The sequence below is a fragment of the Pan troglodytes genome, chromosome 15 (genome assembly GCF_028858775.2).
Source record: "Pan troglodytes isolate AG18354 chromosome 15, NHGRI_mPanTro3-v2.0_pri, whole genome shotgun sequence".
NCBI classification, from domain to species: domain Eukaryota; kingdom Metazoa; phylum Chordata; class Mammalia; order Primates; family Hominidae; genus Pan; species Pan troglodytes.
In genome coordinates, this window is record NC_072413.2 from 75,085,378 (window position 1) to 75,099,668 (window position 14,291).

Below are 14,291 nucleotides of genomic sequence, written 5' to 3' on the forward strand. Positions count from 1 at the left end.
TCCTAGGTAAGATATTCCATCTCTGGTCCCTGTGGGTCCATGGACCCCAGCACTGAAACCTCTGGTTACCAACCAGAGGTGATACATATTTAGCACCACACAGCCAAGCCCTGACAAATCACAATGGACTCTGACTGAGGGCTGCAGCAGGGCTGGGGGGCCCCATGCATGTGCCAGGCATTATCACTTTAGTTGCTGGATTGTGGAATGAATCAAGGGTCCCCAGGGAGGAGCAGGGGCAGAAGGGGTAGGATACTCAGAGAATCTGAGCCATGGTTGTTTACCAACTTTCTTAGTTGTAAGAATTTCTTAGTATTTTCAATACTTATTTTAAATATTTGAATAGCTAGTATGGCTGCATCAGTACAGTCCAGCCCTGCTACCAACAGTGCCCATACAATCATATCAAATCCAATTTAAAACCATATATTTTATTGATGTTCTTCAAGGACAATACAGGGCCATGTGTACAAATGCTACTCAAGTCTCACATCTGGCAACTTCCCCACCGTCATCCCCCATTGACCAGTCTGCAAGCAGCCAACATCCTGTAGGTCTCCCTGTTGCCCTTCCCCAGGATGTCAGGCCTCACCGTGCTGAGCCTTCAGGAGGCTGGAAATAGCAGGGCTGGCTTCTAAGCTTGAGCTCTGGAGCCAGGAAAGAGTCAAGGCCAAAATTGCCCAGATCTTCCCCTCCTCCCTCTCCCTCCCATTGCTTAAGTATGGTCAGAATTGTGGGTGAAAATGCCCCCAGCGACTCCTCCATTGAGGCAGCCTAGGCTTCCCCTCTTCAGCCGTCTCTATCACATTCTTTATTTCCAAATGACCTGCCCCACCAACCACCAAGATGGCAGAGTGACCATTTTGCAGGGGGTGTGAATCAGTGCACAGACGGCAGTGACAAGGTGCCCCTGATGGCATGAATCTTGTCATCCTGTTCATCACTGCATTGCCAGTGCCTGGAAGAGGCTGGGAACGTAGTTGGCACTCAATAAATATATGTAGGATGGATGAATGAAGGAATGAGTATGGGAGGGAGAAATGTGAGCAGGTGGAGCCAATACTACATTAGCTCTCTGGGGGTGTGAAGGCAGAACCACAGTAAAGTCCTCCCAATCTCTGCTCAAGAACCCAGACTGTTGTGCAGCTATCAGCGGGTCGCTGCAGTTGGCGGTTGGACATTGCAGGGCATGGATTCAGCACTGCTGCCTGCATGGATGTCATATTGGCTTTGGGACCCAGTCAGGAGGGGGCACTTGTGTTGTCCCTACTCCCTTATATGCCCCAGGGGTCTGGTCCTCTAGGTTTCAGAAAACACACAGCAGTGCCTCCACCGGAGTCAGTCAGATGCGCAGGGATGGTCTGGGAATTGCACCCTTATATTCTGGTCATCTCCACTCCTCAGCCTTAGCTCACCACTGCCCCCCATGCCCTGCCACTGACAATGACACTGCTCCATCTCCCTGTCCTCAAATGCCAGTCCCCTCAACCACCCAGGTAGCCCTGTCTCTGCAGAGACTCTCTCTTCAGTGGCTGGGTTGGGTCCCGATTTTCAGACCCCTCCCATGCCCACACTCCCCTCTAGGAAAGCAAATATCTCACAGGCATCTCTGCAGATCTTGCCTCTGGGTCCAGCAATCACAACCAGGACATCAGAACCTTGGGGTTGGAAGGAATGTGTAAGCTCACCTAGAATGACCCTGTACAGAAATCCCTTCCACAGCATGCCTGGCAGACGACTGCCTAGACTCTGCTGGAATACCTCCAGTGATGAGGCACTCACTACCTTCACAGGCAGCCATTCAAACATTGAACAGTTTCAGCTGCTGGAATGCCCTTTGTATAGGGCATAAATGAACCCAATTGTCCCTCTCACTTCTCCCTTTCCCCTAGGCATTATTCCTATATGTTTCTAACAATTCTCACCACCACCCATCTCTCTCTCTCTCTCTCACACACACACACACACACACACACTTCCATATGGTTATACAGTCGAATATCCCCTTCATTTATCAGTAATTATCTTTCCCTGTCCCTTCTTCCTTGCCTTCCCATCATCTGTTAAAGACCTGGGGGCTGGAGATCAAGTAGAAAGGCTGGAAGAGTTCCAGGGACAAGAAGCATCCAGCCAGGTCCTGGACTGGACTGGGCCGGCCAGATGGGGCAGGGTGGACAGGGAATAACATTTGGAAAAAGCAGACCATTGATTGCTGTCTCCCAGAAAAAGGGTCTTGAACCTGGTGGGGGGTGGTGAGGGAGCAGCAAGCTACTGAGTTCTTTTTCCTACAGAGGGGATGCGGACACACACCCACTCTTTCCCAACTCCCCTAGCAGTTGGCAGAGCTGACTTGGCTGCCTCTTACACGTGGTGATTTTAAACATTTGCCAGCCTCTAGGTCCCAGGGAGTCTCATACCAGCAGCAAGAATCCACTCCCCTCTCCCAACATGGGGGCTGAGAGGAAGGGCTCTAGCAGACAGCAGTGATGAATGAGACACGGTGGAGAATGGATGAGCCAGGAAGAGGGGGAAAGCAGGGATCCCAAGGGGACAGAAAGAAAGCAGAGGCAGCCTAACAGCTAGCAGCCACCTGGCTGGCTCGTGAGGAGCCTAGAAATGCCTGGGGGGACATTTTTCCTCCTTGTCATGATCCACCAGCCCACGCTGTTCTCATGGGTGGAAGGCGAGGGGAAGATGCTAGGACCTTACCAGCACAAGGTTGTAGTGAGTCATGGGTGGAGACAAGGCTGCCATGGTTTTATGCTCAGGAGGAGTCAAGACAGAGACAGAGAGATAAATGACGGGAGTGTCTACTACTTATCCTGCTGCTTGGAGCTCTCACTTCCGACATTGAACATGGGGACCAGCAGGCCCAGCAGCCACCTCTTTCCGAAGACCTCTTGTAAGTTCTTGCGCCAGGGCCGGGCCCTCACTGCCACCCCCTTCCGCACCTGGTGGCGGGTCTGCCCGCGGAGGATCAACAGCAGCTGGTGGCAGCAGAAGCCGGCGCAGGCCAGGCCGATGGCGAACCAGAGGTAGAGCATGAGGATGACGAACATTTCAGAACCCAGGACAGCTCCTGCAGGGCACGGGGAGGGGAAACACCAGAGTCGCTTTACACCCAGGCCACCTGCAGAACTGCGATCTAAGCAGGCTTTCCACCGGGAGGGAGGGAGATTAATGAGATTGACGCTACATTTTGTAGCAACCTCAGCGCTGCAGCTGCAGTGAGGGAGAGGAAGGAAGAACCAGCTGCCCTAACTTTTTCTTGGCGCGGATGGCACCTGAGGCAAGAGGGGAAGACTGGAGACATGGCAGAGAAGAGAGCTAAGTTTGATGAGCTTAGCAAGGAGAGCCCTCAGCTCCTGGGGCAGCACCTGGCCGCTGATAACATTTCTGTAGAGTAGGAGATGCCTGTCTCTCTCTGCTTTCTCCTTTTGGGCTGGAAGCAGGGTGAAGGGGTTTTGCTCAGGAGGAGAGAGGGGTGAGCTGGGGACCCTAAAGAGGGAGCAGGTGCCTGGGCAGCTGTCTAGACCACAGCACCTTCTCCCTACTGTTCTGGGAACGCTGGTTGAGAGGACTCAGGAAAATGACAGCATGATGGAGAGCTGGGAAGAATAAGTCACGAGCTTAGTCTCAAGAGCAGCCCAGAACACCAACGTAGAGAATAATTCAGTCATTAATGTTAACAAGAGGACAGTGTGGCCACCACCGCATTCCACCAGAGCTGGTTCTGTCAATCAAAGCTTGCTAGAAGAGGCCCCCAAGGTCATCAGCCCTGTGTCGTGGGGCAGGATCTCCCCAGAATCCCTCTAAACCAAGCACTTCCTGTTACTGGTTTGAAATAACCACTGAGTAAGAGCTCCCACACTCTTCCTCAGAGTTTGGGTGGCTGGTCCATGCTAGGTTTGAATTTCCCAGCTGTGTGGACTGGCACAAGTGTCCCAACCTCTCAGTTGCAGCTCGTTCATCTGTACAATGGGTATAATAACACTAACGATTTCATACAGCTGCATGATTCAAGAAAATGATGTACAGAGTGGTCAGCATTCCGGTTCACACTCAGAGCGGTGCTCCCAGCAGAGGGTCATTTTACAGAGCAGGAGACTACATCCAAAATGAGTTCAACTCCTGAAACTATCAAGCTTTTTCCTTCTCCTTTTCAGGGCTTAGAGTCCTGGCTGGGCTGCAACTTTGGCAGCTGTGGCAAAGACACTTACCTTGACCTACCCAGCAGCCAGGGCACTGGACCCTGGAGTTAATTCGAAAGTATTCCTTAGCCTTTGGTTCCCTGTAGGGCAACCCTATCACCTCCTCTGGTGGGGTGGGGGCACCTCCTCGAAGGACTCCACCTTACAACCTATTCTGCCCCTGAAAATCTCAACCATATTTTGCCCTTTCCCTAGCCTTCTCTTGCCCCAGCCCACCTCTTCCCAAGTCTCTCCAACCTCCAATTTCCAAAGCCCTGTCAACTGGGCTTTCAACACTTGTCCAGTATGAGCAGTGGTGGACTCAGCAGCCAGGGAGGATGTGGATCTGATTTAGATTCTCTCATTAGCAGCCTCCTCTTGTCCTCATCCCTAGGAGCTTGGATAGCTGTTTTTTTTTTTTTTTTTTTTTTACAAAGCTGGGGACAGATAGGCCCAGCTGCCATTTACAGCAGCCCCTCCACTGGCACAGGGGCAGCAGTGGGACAGGGCTCACATTGGGCTGTGCCATCCCCTGACCCACTTCTTCCATGTCGGCACAGATTAGCTTGGGCAGCCATGTGGGGGATGGAGGATCCCAGGTCCATGGTGCCCTTTGGCGTGAGGAATGCTGACAGGCAAAGGTGGCCCTCAAGCTGGGATGTGAGAACATCAGAGCTGTCAAGCTTGGGCCTGCCTTGCAACACTGCCCCAGGAACAAGCCTGGGTGGATGGAAGCCATTTCCCACAGGGTTTTTTCCTGGCACTAATTCAAGGCATGAGAAAAAGAACTTGCGGCCTTTTCTTGGCCCCATGCAGCAGCTACAAAAGGCTATTCTGGGGACCTGCTTTCTCTAAAAGTGTTTGAAGTTACCTAGCCTGGCTGCTTCAGCTCCTCTTAACTATTTAATAATAGTTCTGCCTCTTTTTAAAAATCACAGAATTTTCCTAATGAGCCTAAAAGGACACATCAGTCAGTCTCCCCTGCCCCTTCCTCCCAACAAGCATCTATAACACCTTTGACAAATAATCACCCAGCATACTTTTTAATACATCCAAGGACAAGTAGCTGCCTCCCTCCCAAAGTGGCTCATTCGAGAAGCAGCTTCAGAGAGGCAGCCCCCAAGAGGCAGTATGGTGGGTGGAAAGAGTATGAGCTTTGGAGGCTAGAAGCCCCAACTCCAAATCTTGGTTTGGAATCATACCAGCTGTGTAGTGTTGGTGCAACTTAACCTTGCTGAGTCTTTGGTTTCTGAGCCTTAAAAATGGACATGATAATATGGACTTGTCATGAGGAATGGGTGAAATGTGACATGCATAGTGGGTGGTACATAATAGGTGCTCAATGAACGTTAGTCCCCTTTCCCTCTTACTGGACTTTCTGGTAGCACCCATCATGCTGGTGTACTTACCCAAATGCCAAGATACAGGTCAGATGGTGGCATCTCCATTTCCCAGATAAGAATAAGGTTCAGAGAGGTGACACAGCAACCTGTACTGGTCCCACAAAGCCAAAAGAAAGGGTAACTTCTGAAACCTAACTAGCTAGCCGCCTCCCTCTCTGGATCAGCTGAGGGCCTGTGGTTGGCCGCCACCTTCACACTAGAAGACCCCTCCCACTTTTAGCTCTCAAGGCCCAAACTCACAGCCGTCCATGCTCTGGTGACAGATCTGACTCAGATCTGTACCACAGCTGGGGACAGCTCAATTTCTTCCTTTCTTTTTTTCTTGAGACAGGGTCTTGCTCTGTAGCCCAGGATAGATAGAGTGCAGTGGCATGATCATAGCTCACTGCAGCCTCAAACTCTTGGGCTCAAGCAATTCTCTCACCTCAGCCTCCTGAGTAACTGGGAAAACAGGCATATGCCACTATGCCTGGCTAGTGTATTTATTTATTTTTTATTTTTGTAGCAACGGAGTCTCACCATCTTGCCCAGGCTGATCTTGAACTCAATTTCTATTAAACAACCCATGCTTCTTACTCTTTTCTGTCCACCTGTCCTCCTGTGCAGATGAGAGAGGGTGCTACCAACTGTTCGGATTGAGGGTTGGGGAACAAGAGGAATGGGAAAGGGAAAGCCAAACAGGTGGGGTGTATGTCATGGTAGGGAAAGAAAGGAAGGTCGTCAAGAGGAAAGATGAAAGGTCACAAAGGATGAGATAGGAGAGTTGGAGGTAAGAAGTCTTGGTCGCCTATTTCCAGTGGATATGGTGAGGAAGTGAAAGACACTGGAACTCATGCTGGCACAGGAGTCTGGGCCCCAAGGTGGGCACTCACTGGCTCTGTTCTCCCATCAGATCAAACCTAGCACATATGGACAGGCCTCAAGCCCAGATTTATCTCAAATCAAATCATTTCAAGGTCTTCCTTCTGGAACCATCCATTTTTACGGTTGGCGAAACTACTTGGAAAAGAAAGTATAAGCAGGCTTGTTGGCTCTCTTCATCCCTCCACCTGCCTGTGCTCACACTCCACCCACTAGCCCACCCACCCACCCTCCCCCGTCCTGGTTATTTTGGTCCCGGCAGCCTCCTGTGCCAGTGCTGGGATCCAGAAGGCCTGAAAGCTGTGAGTTCTGGACCCAGCTCAGCCACCAGCCCTGAAGGCAGCCCCCGTAGCTGGGTCCCCCCTGTATCTCTGTGTTCCCACTGCCAAATGGCATGATAGTTCTATGCCTGGGAAGAACTGGGCTGTAGCCACCACAAAGACTGAAATGATGGCTTCCCCCAGAGTAGAGCAGAATTTTTATGAATGTTCAGCCCAGGCACCTCAAAACAATCTTGGGCTTTCAGAGGAAGTAGCTGCCCCCTGTCTTTCTTTGCTCCTAGAAGGCCAACAGGTGAGGAAGCATGTTCTATTCCCTGAGCCACTGCAGAAGAGCTGTGGATTAAGGACCTGAGAGGCAGACCAGAGACTGCCACTCAGTAGCAGGAAGACACTGGGCAAGCCACTTAGTCCCGTCTGAGTCTCGGTTTCATCATCTGAGAAATGGAGATAGCAATGCTATACATGCACACTCAAGCACGTAGACACTACTGATTGTGGAAGCTAAGCCATTCAGAGTCAAAGGCCAGGGTAGGGAGGAAGTGGAAGGAAACGCAGTAGGAGCCAGTCTCAAGGCCAAATAAAGTGGTAAGAACTGCCACCAGGAGCTGAGTCCTTCTAGGGCCAGGTATCAGGTAGTGGTCCTTGGTGCATACTAGTTAAAGTGCAGTCCTCAGCCAGGCGCAGTGGCTCACATCTGTAATCCCAGCACTTTGGGAGGCCGAGGTGGGCGGATCACTTTAGGTCAAGAGTTCAAGGCCCGCCTGGCCAACACAGTAAAACACCATCTCTACTAAAAATACAAAAATTAGTGTGGCGTGGTGGCACGCACCTGTAATCCCAGCTACTCGGGAGGTTGAGGCAAGAGAATCACTTGAACCTGGGAGGTAGAGGTTACAGTAAGTAGAGATTGCTTTCACCACTGCGCTTCAGCCTGGGTGATGGAGTGAGACTCTGTCTTAAAAAAAAAAAAAAAAAAACCTGCCTCTCCCACCCAAGTTCCCTCTGCTCTGAGCCATCAGCAGGCTGGAGAACAGGCTGGTGAGGTCAAACGTAATAGGCAGGAGGACAGAGCTTAGCCTCCTGCTGGGCTGGGCTGGCAACAAGTTCAATATTACTGCAATTGGTTGGTGAGACCTCTGGAGAGCAGAGTCCTTGGGTGACATGTAAGCAGAACTGGGGACCAGGCAGAGGAATGTCATAGCATGGTTGTACCTCATGGGGCTACATGGAGGAATGTCCAGCACCTAGTCCTGCCTGGCACAGAGCAGGTGTATTACCTGGATGCCACAACTCTGTGAGCATATGGACAGCATGATGGATGAGGATGATGGGGGCAAGGGGGGATGTTACCAATAAAATACAGTATGTCCGCTTAATTTGCATTTCAGATAGCCAATAGCAAATTTTCTCAGTGTATCTCATACAATATCTGGGACATAATTATACTAAAAAATTATGAGTTGTTTATCTGAAATTTTAATTTAGCGGGACGGTCTGTATTTTTATTTGCTAAATCTGGCAACTTTTGGGGTTGGGGTTTGGGGCCCGGCAACCTTTGGGGTGGGAGGTCTTTGTGTAGAGCCCAACCTGCCCGTCAAGGCCCACTCACCGGAGAAGAACTGGCTGATGGAGGTGGGCAGGAGCGTGAGGAAGGCCAAGGGGTGGGCGAAGGAGATGGAAAGGACAGCGGAGATGTAGGCCACGCCGGCCACCATGGAGTAGAGGCAGGCCAGGGAGGTGTAGAGGCAGAACAGGACGAAGTTGCGCATGTTCCTGCTGCCGATGCAGTTGCCGGTGAAGAAACAGTGATGGTCGTGCCTCAGGGTGACTCTGGCGCACACTCGGCAGAAGTGGGTGCTAGGTGAGGGGCATGGAGTCTTCCTGGCCGAGGCCCCCTGGCAGGCCCCCAGGTCGTCTGGGGAGTTCTGGATGACAAGGACGTAATTGCCCAGGGCGTTGGCCGAGAGGAATAGGAAGAGCGCCCCGTGGAGCAGGGCGGGCGAGAAGAGCCGGGCGGCCGCGGGGTCCTCGCGCATGCTGGGCAGGAAGAGGAAGAGCTGCAGCACGAAGGTCACCAGGGAGATGCACAAGAAGTAGGCGGGGGCCACCACGTTGAGCAGCCTCAGGGCCAGCATCCTCGATTACATTCCTGCGGGGCCCGGGGTGAGAAGAGGACTGACTGACTACGGCGTCCAGGGGGCGCCCTCGCCCGCTCCTCCGTGCCGCGCGTCTGGGGCACTGCACGCGACTCCACGCCCCCAACCCCCTGTCCCGCGGATTTCCCCTCCCCAGTTCCCTAACCCCGGATCAGGCAGGCCAGAGACCCGAGCCCGCAGCGGCCTCGAGTCTAGGCCCCACCTGGGGGTGAGTGTTGCCTGGGGTTTTGAGCGAGCTCGGCGCCTTGGCGCGGCGGAGTCTGGCACAGGAGGGAGGGACTCGTTTGCAGTCTATAGGAGTTGTGAGGGTGGGGGGCACCGGGGGATAGGACTCCTCCCCTCTGTGGCTGTGGAAACAAGCCCAGGTTTGGGATTTCTGGTTCAGACCTCCCTAGGAGGAGAAAGGGAAGGATTTGGGGTCGGGGGCAGGAGAATCAGCGGCACTTGACCTGCTGGAAATCCTGCTTCACACTCCCCTTTCTCCGTCCCTGCGCCCCCACCCACACACACATCTTGGGCAGCACTCAGGGACCTCACCAGGTTACCCAAGGCTCTTTGGAGGTATGTGTGCGTGAGGGACCACGATGTGTGTGTGTGTGTGTCCTTGTCTGTGACTCTGTACGTGTAATCTGTGTGCGCTTGAGTATCTGTATTTGTGTATGTATATATCTGCGTGTACAGACACGCAGCCTCTGCTACCTAGCTTTAAAAAAATCAATTGAAACAATCGATACACTCACACTCGCTCTCGGGCACCGGGTGAGGAGGGGGCGCAGCCAGAATACCTGTGTCAGCGGGTCCTGGCCAGCACATCTCTCCAACGCTGGCTGCCCGGGCTATTTCTTTGCGAAGAGCGTTTTCATTTGAGGCGAAATTAAAATCCCCCCTTCGCGCCCGCCTCCCGCCCTCCTGCTGAGAGAAACCCAAACAACCCTCATGGCGCCGAAATCCTTTCCATGCCGACAAGCCCGCCCTGGGCGCACGAGTGGATGCTTGGCCAGCCTTTCCTGGGATCGACCCCGCCGCCGTGCTCAGCCCTCACCACGTTCCCATCCCACCCCACGCCTCACAGCCGGGGTTCCTGGCCAGCTTCGGAAGCCACCGAGAAATAGGATTCCGTGCGCCCGAGAGAACTTTTCCAGGGGCTAAGGAATCGGCCGGCCGGAGGCGCGAGAAAAGTTCTGGGAAGGCGGTTGCACCTAGGATGGGTGGATGCCACGGGGCCTCCGTCCAGGCTGTCCCGTCCGCACGGGTCGACTGGTCACCTTGGAATCCCCTTTGCAGGTCCCAGCGCCCCCCGGGAACCCGCAGCCTCCGCGGAGAGCGTGGGCCTCTCCCTGCCGCTGGGGCGCAGCGCAGTGCACGCCTGAGGGTGGTCGCCGGGGGCTGGGCACCGCCCCCAGTCCTGCGCCGCCGGGGGCTGCGGCGGTGCTGCCCACCCCAGAGAGCCCTCGGCCTGGGGCTCCGGCGAAGCAAGTGCCTTCCCGGCGCCGGTCGCCAGGGGGGCGCGGGAGCAGCCAGATGCGCCGCAGCGCTGGGAAGGCGGCGAAGGACAGGGGCTAGGGGAGTGAGGGGCGCTCGGCAGGCAGCCTCAGCCCTGGCCCTGCGCGGGAGAAGGGACAGCAGAGACCGCCCGTGGGGCCCCGGGGTGTAGGGAGCTGTCCGTTCAGCCCTGGCGCCCGCCTCGCCCGCGGCAGAGGGCGGCACAGCCGGAGCCTTGGAAAGACCGGCAGCGCCGGCAGCCGCGGGCTTCTCGGCCACTGCCTCCCGGACGCACGGGAAGCCGCCCCCCGCGCCGCCGCCGCCGCACTGCCGCCGTCGCAGAGGGGTGAGGAAATCAACTCACCGAGCTCTGGTCGCCGACAAGAGGAGCCCCGGACGCCGGCTCTCGCCCTGCCCGAGGCTGCAAAGTTGTGGGCTCGGCCCGGCTGGCTCGCAGCCTGCGCTTCGCTTCGGGAACTGGGCAGGTAGCGGGGATGTGGGGAGGAGGGAGCGGGCAGCTGCTGGCTTCCCACTTGGGCGCCAGCGAGTAGGGGCCAGGAAGCGGCGGGGATGGCAGCTGGGCACCCCCCAGCCCCGCCACCCCTCCCTCCGCTTCTGGGGGCGGTGCTCTGGCCGCCAGTCTCAGCATCGTGGACTTGCCCCCTCCTCCCCTCTCGATTCCCCTTGAGCGGGCTGGGGCGCCCTGCCTGGTTTCAGCGCCCGTTCCAGCTGGGAGATTGGGATTCAGCCCTGATGTGGATTCTCCAGCCATCATCCTGCCCTTCCCTCTCGGCTATGTCCCACGACCTTCCCTGCTCTCCACTCGGACTGAAGGAACCCTGGGGGTTTGAGAGGTCAGCTTGCCAGGGCAACACCCATGAAGATCAGCGTCATCTCCTCGGAAGGGCTGTGTACAGAGGGTTGGGAGTTGGGACTCTGGAGCCTGTCTACCTGGGTTTGAATATTCACCATTCACTACTGTGAGATCTCAGATTCCAGTTTCTTCGTCTGTAAATTCCAGTGTGATCTTAGATTCCAGTTTCCTCATCTGTGAAATAGAGATATGAGGGTTAAATGACAATCTATGTAAAACCCTTGAACAGGGCCTGCCCAGGCCAAGCACTGCTTGATTAGATCATAATTAGAGACACTACTTATCGGGCCCCTACTAGGTAGCAGGCATTGTGCTAAGCCTTTAGCATAAGATGCTTCCTTAATCCTCTCAGCCTGATCTGTGAAACTGGCTGAGCCCCATTCTGGAGATGAGGAGGTTGAAGCTCAGAGAAGCTAAGTCTCATGTCTAAGGTCATACAGCCATTAAGTGACAGAGCCTGGACTTGAACCTGGTTCTAGCATTAATGCTCCTGCGCTCAGCCTCTACACAGCCCAGCATCACCCTGGGACCCACCGGCAGCTCTGATTTGAGAGAAGGAAAGACAATGGGAGTTTATCCAGACACAGAGCTTGAACTTGGAGCTTCTTCTTTGAGCCTCACCCCCACCTTCTTATTTCTATTTCCTTCCCCTTCCAGGGCTCCGCTATTCTAAGGTGGGTACTGTGATGCGCCAAGAGGGTAGTGACACCAATGTGTATCAAACAGTGGGGGGTGGGGGGAGCAGAGCCTTAAAAACATCAAACACTGCAGGAATATTGGTGCCATCACCATCCTCAATTTCCTGGGTGTCGCAGCTCACCTACCTGCCCTGTTCCTCTCCTCTGGGTGATGGCATACTTAATAAATAAACATTTATTGCTTTCTCAACTGGCTGATTAAAACAAGAGCAATCCCTTGAAATGAGGGCCATATGCTGATCAGCTCAGCCTCTATTCTTGAATAACCACACACTGTTTCCTCTGTAATTTATCAGCATACATCAAAATAAAAAAGAGGCCAGGAAACCTTTTCACATTCTAAAAGGATCTGACATGTAAGTGAAAGAACAGTATATGCCACATGGTGGCCGTGAGCAGCGGGTAGCCTTGTGAGTTCCAGTGGCCACAGGACAGACACGGGGAGGCACACATGGCCCTTTTCCCTTCAGAGCAGCTTTGTCTCATAATCGTGGCCGTCTGGGCCCCTTTTCACAAGCTCTGTCTGCCTCTCACATGGGCTTGGCAGGGAGGGAGGCTGGCTGGGGTGCTTGGGTTTGGGTATACTGACTGAAGATCTCCATTCCCCAAATACCTTGTGAGTCGGGTGGTATTTCTAATTTTATTTTGCATATGGGTGTGAGGTGGGAAGGTGTGTGTCTGAATTTGTGTGTATGAGGAAAGGGAAAGAGAGAAAGAAGCTAAGCGAACGTGGGAAGATGTTAGTGGGGGAAGGGAGTATTCAGTCAGGAAAAGGAGATCTGGTCGTGGAAACACAAATGGACAAGGACGATTATTTATTTAGAAATATCGTTTATCAACAGAAAAGGACATTACAGCTTCAGATCTAAAGCTAGTGGTTCCTCAGCTCCCATTAAGGAATGGAGTGAAGGGAAGCACGGCAAATGTCATTTTGTTTTTCTAAAACATATGCTTATCCCTGACAAAATCAATAGGGAGGCAAAATCAATATGAAAACTTCACTTGGATTCTGGCCCTATGAGAGTCAAGCAGACTAAGAATGAGCATTTTATTGCCATTTACCAGCTGTGTGACCATGAGCTGCTAGTCATTTAACCTCTCTGCTCTCAGTATTCTCATCAGTAAAATGGGAATAAGAATGCTGCTGTTATTTGTGGTGATGATGATCAAATGGGATCATGTAATTTAAGCACCTTAGCGTCTCCCACATCTTTAGGGCTCCTCTTTTCAACCACAGGACTCTCTCCTCTTTCCAACTAAAATGAGAGCTCCTTGCCTATGTTGGAAATGTTTTGGGGTTTCTTCCATATTTCCTAATAGGATGATTTGCCCAGAGTTGACACTGAGTAAAAGTCTCTTGATCGATGAATTGCTACTGGTCTGTCTGTGAAAGGAAGAGCTATATTCTGAGGTCTTTGAAATGTCTGGTGAGGGCCAGATGCATTGGCTCACACCTGTAATCCCAGCACTTTGGGAGGCTGAGGCAGGCAGATCACCTGAGGTCAGGAGTCCGAGACCATCCTGGCCAACATGGGGAAACCCCGTCCCTACTAAAAATATAAAAATTAGCCAGGCGTGGTGGCCAGTGCCTGTAATCCCAGCTACTCAAGAGGCTGAGACAGGAGAATCGCTTGAACCTAGGAGGCAGAGGTTGCTGTGAGCCAAGACCATGCCATTGCACTCCAGCCTGGGTGACAGATCAAGACTGTGTCTCAAAGAGAAATATCTGGTGAGGACACATTTGCCATTGATCTTGCAACCTGCCACCACCCACCCTGACTCTAATCTCATCCTCCATAAACAGTGACAGAAATAATTTATAAACCACACTCTCCATTGCTCTTGTTGTAGATTCCTATAGTTAAGCCATAACTGTACCTGCAGGCAGTCCCATGGGGACAGGGACACAGATAAGCATCTCATTGCTGTCCAGCCCTTTCCTGGAGATATGCGCCCTCAATCTTGCTATTTGGTGGTGTTATTTGAATAAAATGAATTCCCTTTCAAGTGGAAATTATTCCACTTTGCTTCAGAGTGTTGTATTACAAGGAGAGAAATCCATGTAGCAAGCAGCTTCTGCCTTGAGTGAGTAACCCCGCCTCCATGTCTGTCAGGCCTATAATGCCCCAAATGTTTTGGATGGAGACTATTCCAAGATGCAAGGAGCTGCACCTAAGAAGGCTGGTGGTGGTTTTCTTTCATTCTTATGCTCTTATTTCAGATAGATCAAGGTGAAGATAGGCTTGGGTCAGGATGCTCTTTAGTGCTGACAGCAGATCATAGCCAGGGATAACCACAGAGTGTTTCCCAAGCCTGGGAAGGCTTACAAAGATGCCATCCCTGCCT

General features: G+C 53.0%; 1 protein-coding gene across 3 annotated transcripts; it reads right to left on the reverse strand.

The window, feature by feature from the left end:
* Window positions 1–410: 410 nt before the first annotated feature.
* ZDHHC22 (zinc finger DHHC-type palmitoyltransferase 22) lies at window positions 411–11,918 on the reverse strand. 3 transcript variants are annotated; one of them, XM_016926491.4, is made up of 4 exons: window positions 11,782–11,918; window positions 11,343–11,421; window positions 8,345–8,884; window positions 2,724–3,079 (listed from the first exon to the last, which is right to left on the reverse strand). In XM_016926491.4, the coding sequence occupies exons 3-4, from the start codon at window positions 8,868–8,870 to the stop codon at window positions 2,814–2,816; spliced, it is 792 nt and encodes a 263-aa protein (XP_016781980.1). In that variant the 5' UTR covers window positions 8,871–8,884; window positions 11,343–11,421; window positions 11,782–11,918; the 3' UTR covers window positions 2,724–2,813. The 3 variants fall into 3 exon arrangements, with proteins under 3 accessions (XP_001163688.1, XP_009426468.1, XP_016781980.1); XM_001163688.6 differs by lacking the exons at window positions 11,343–11,421; window positions 11,782–11,918 and adding an exon at window positions 10,738–10,827 and having other exon boundaries at window positions 411–3,079; XM_009428193.5 differs by lacking the exons at window positions 11,343–11,421; window positions 11,782–11,918 and adding an exon at window positions 9,677–9,878 and having other exon boundaries at window positions 411–3,079.
* Window positions 11,919–14,291: the final 2,373 nt, after the last annotated feature.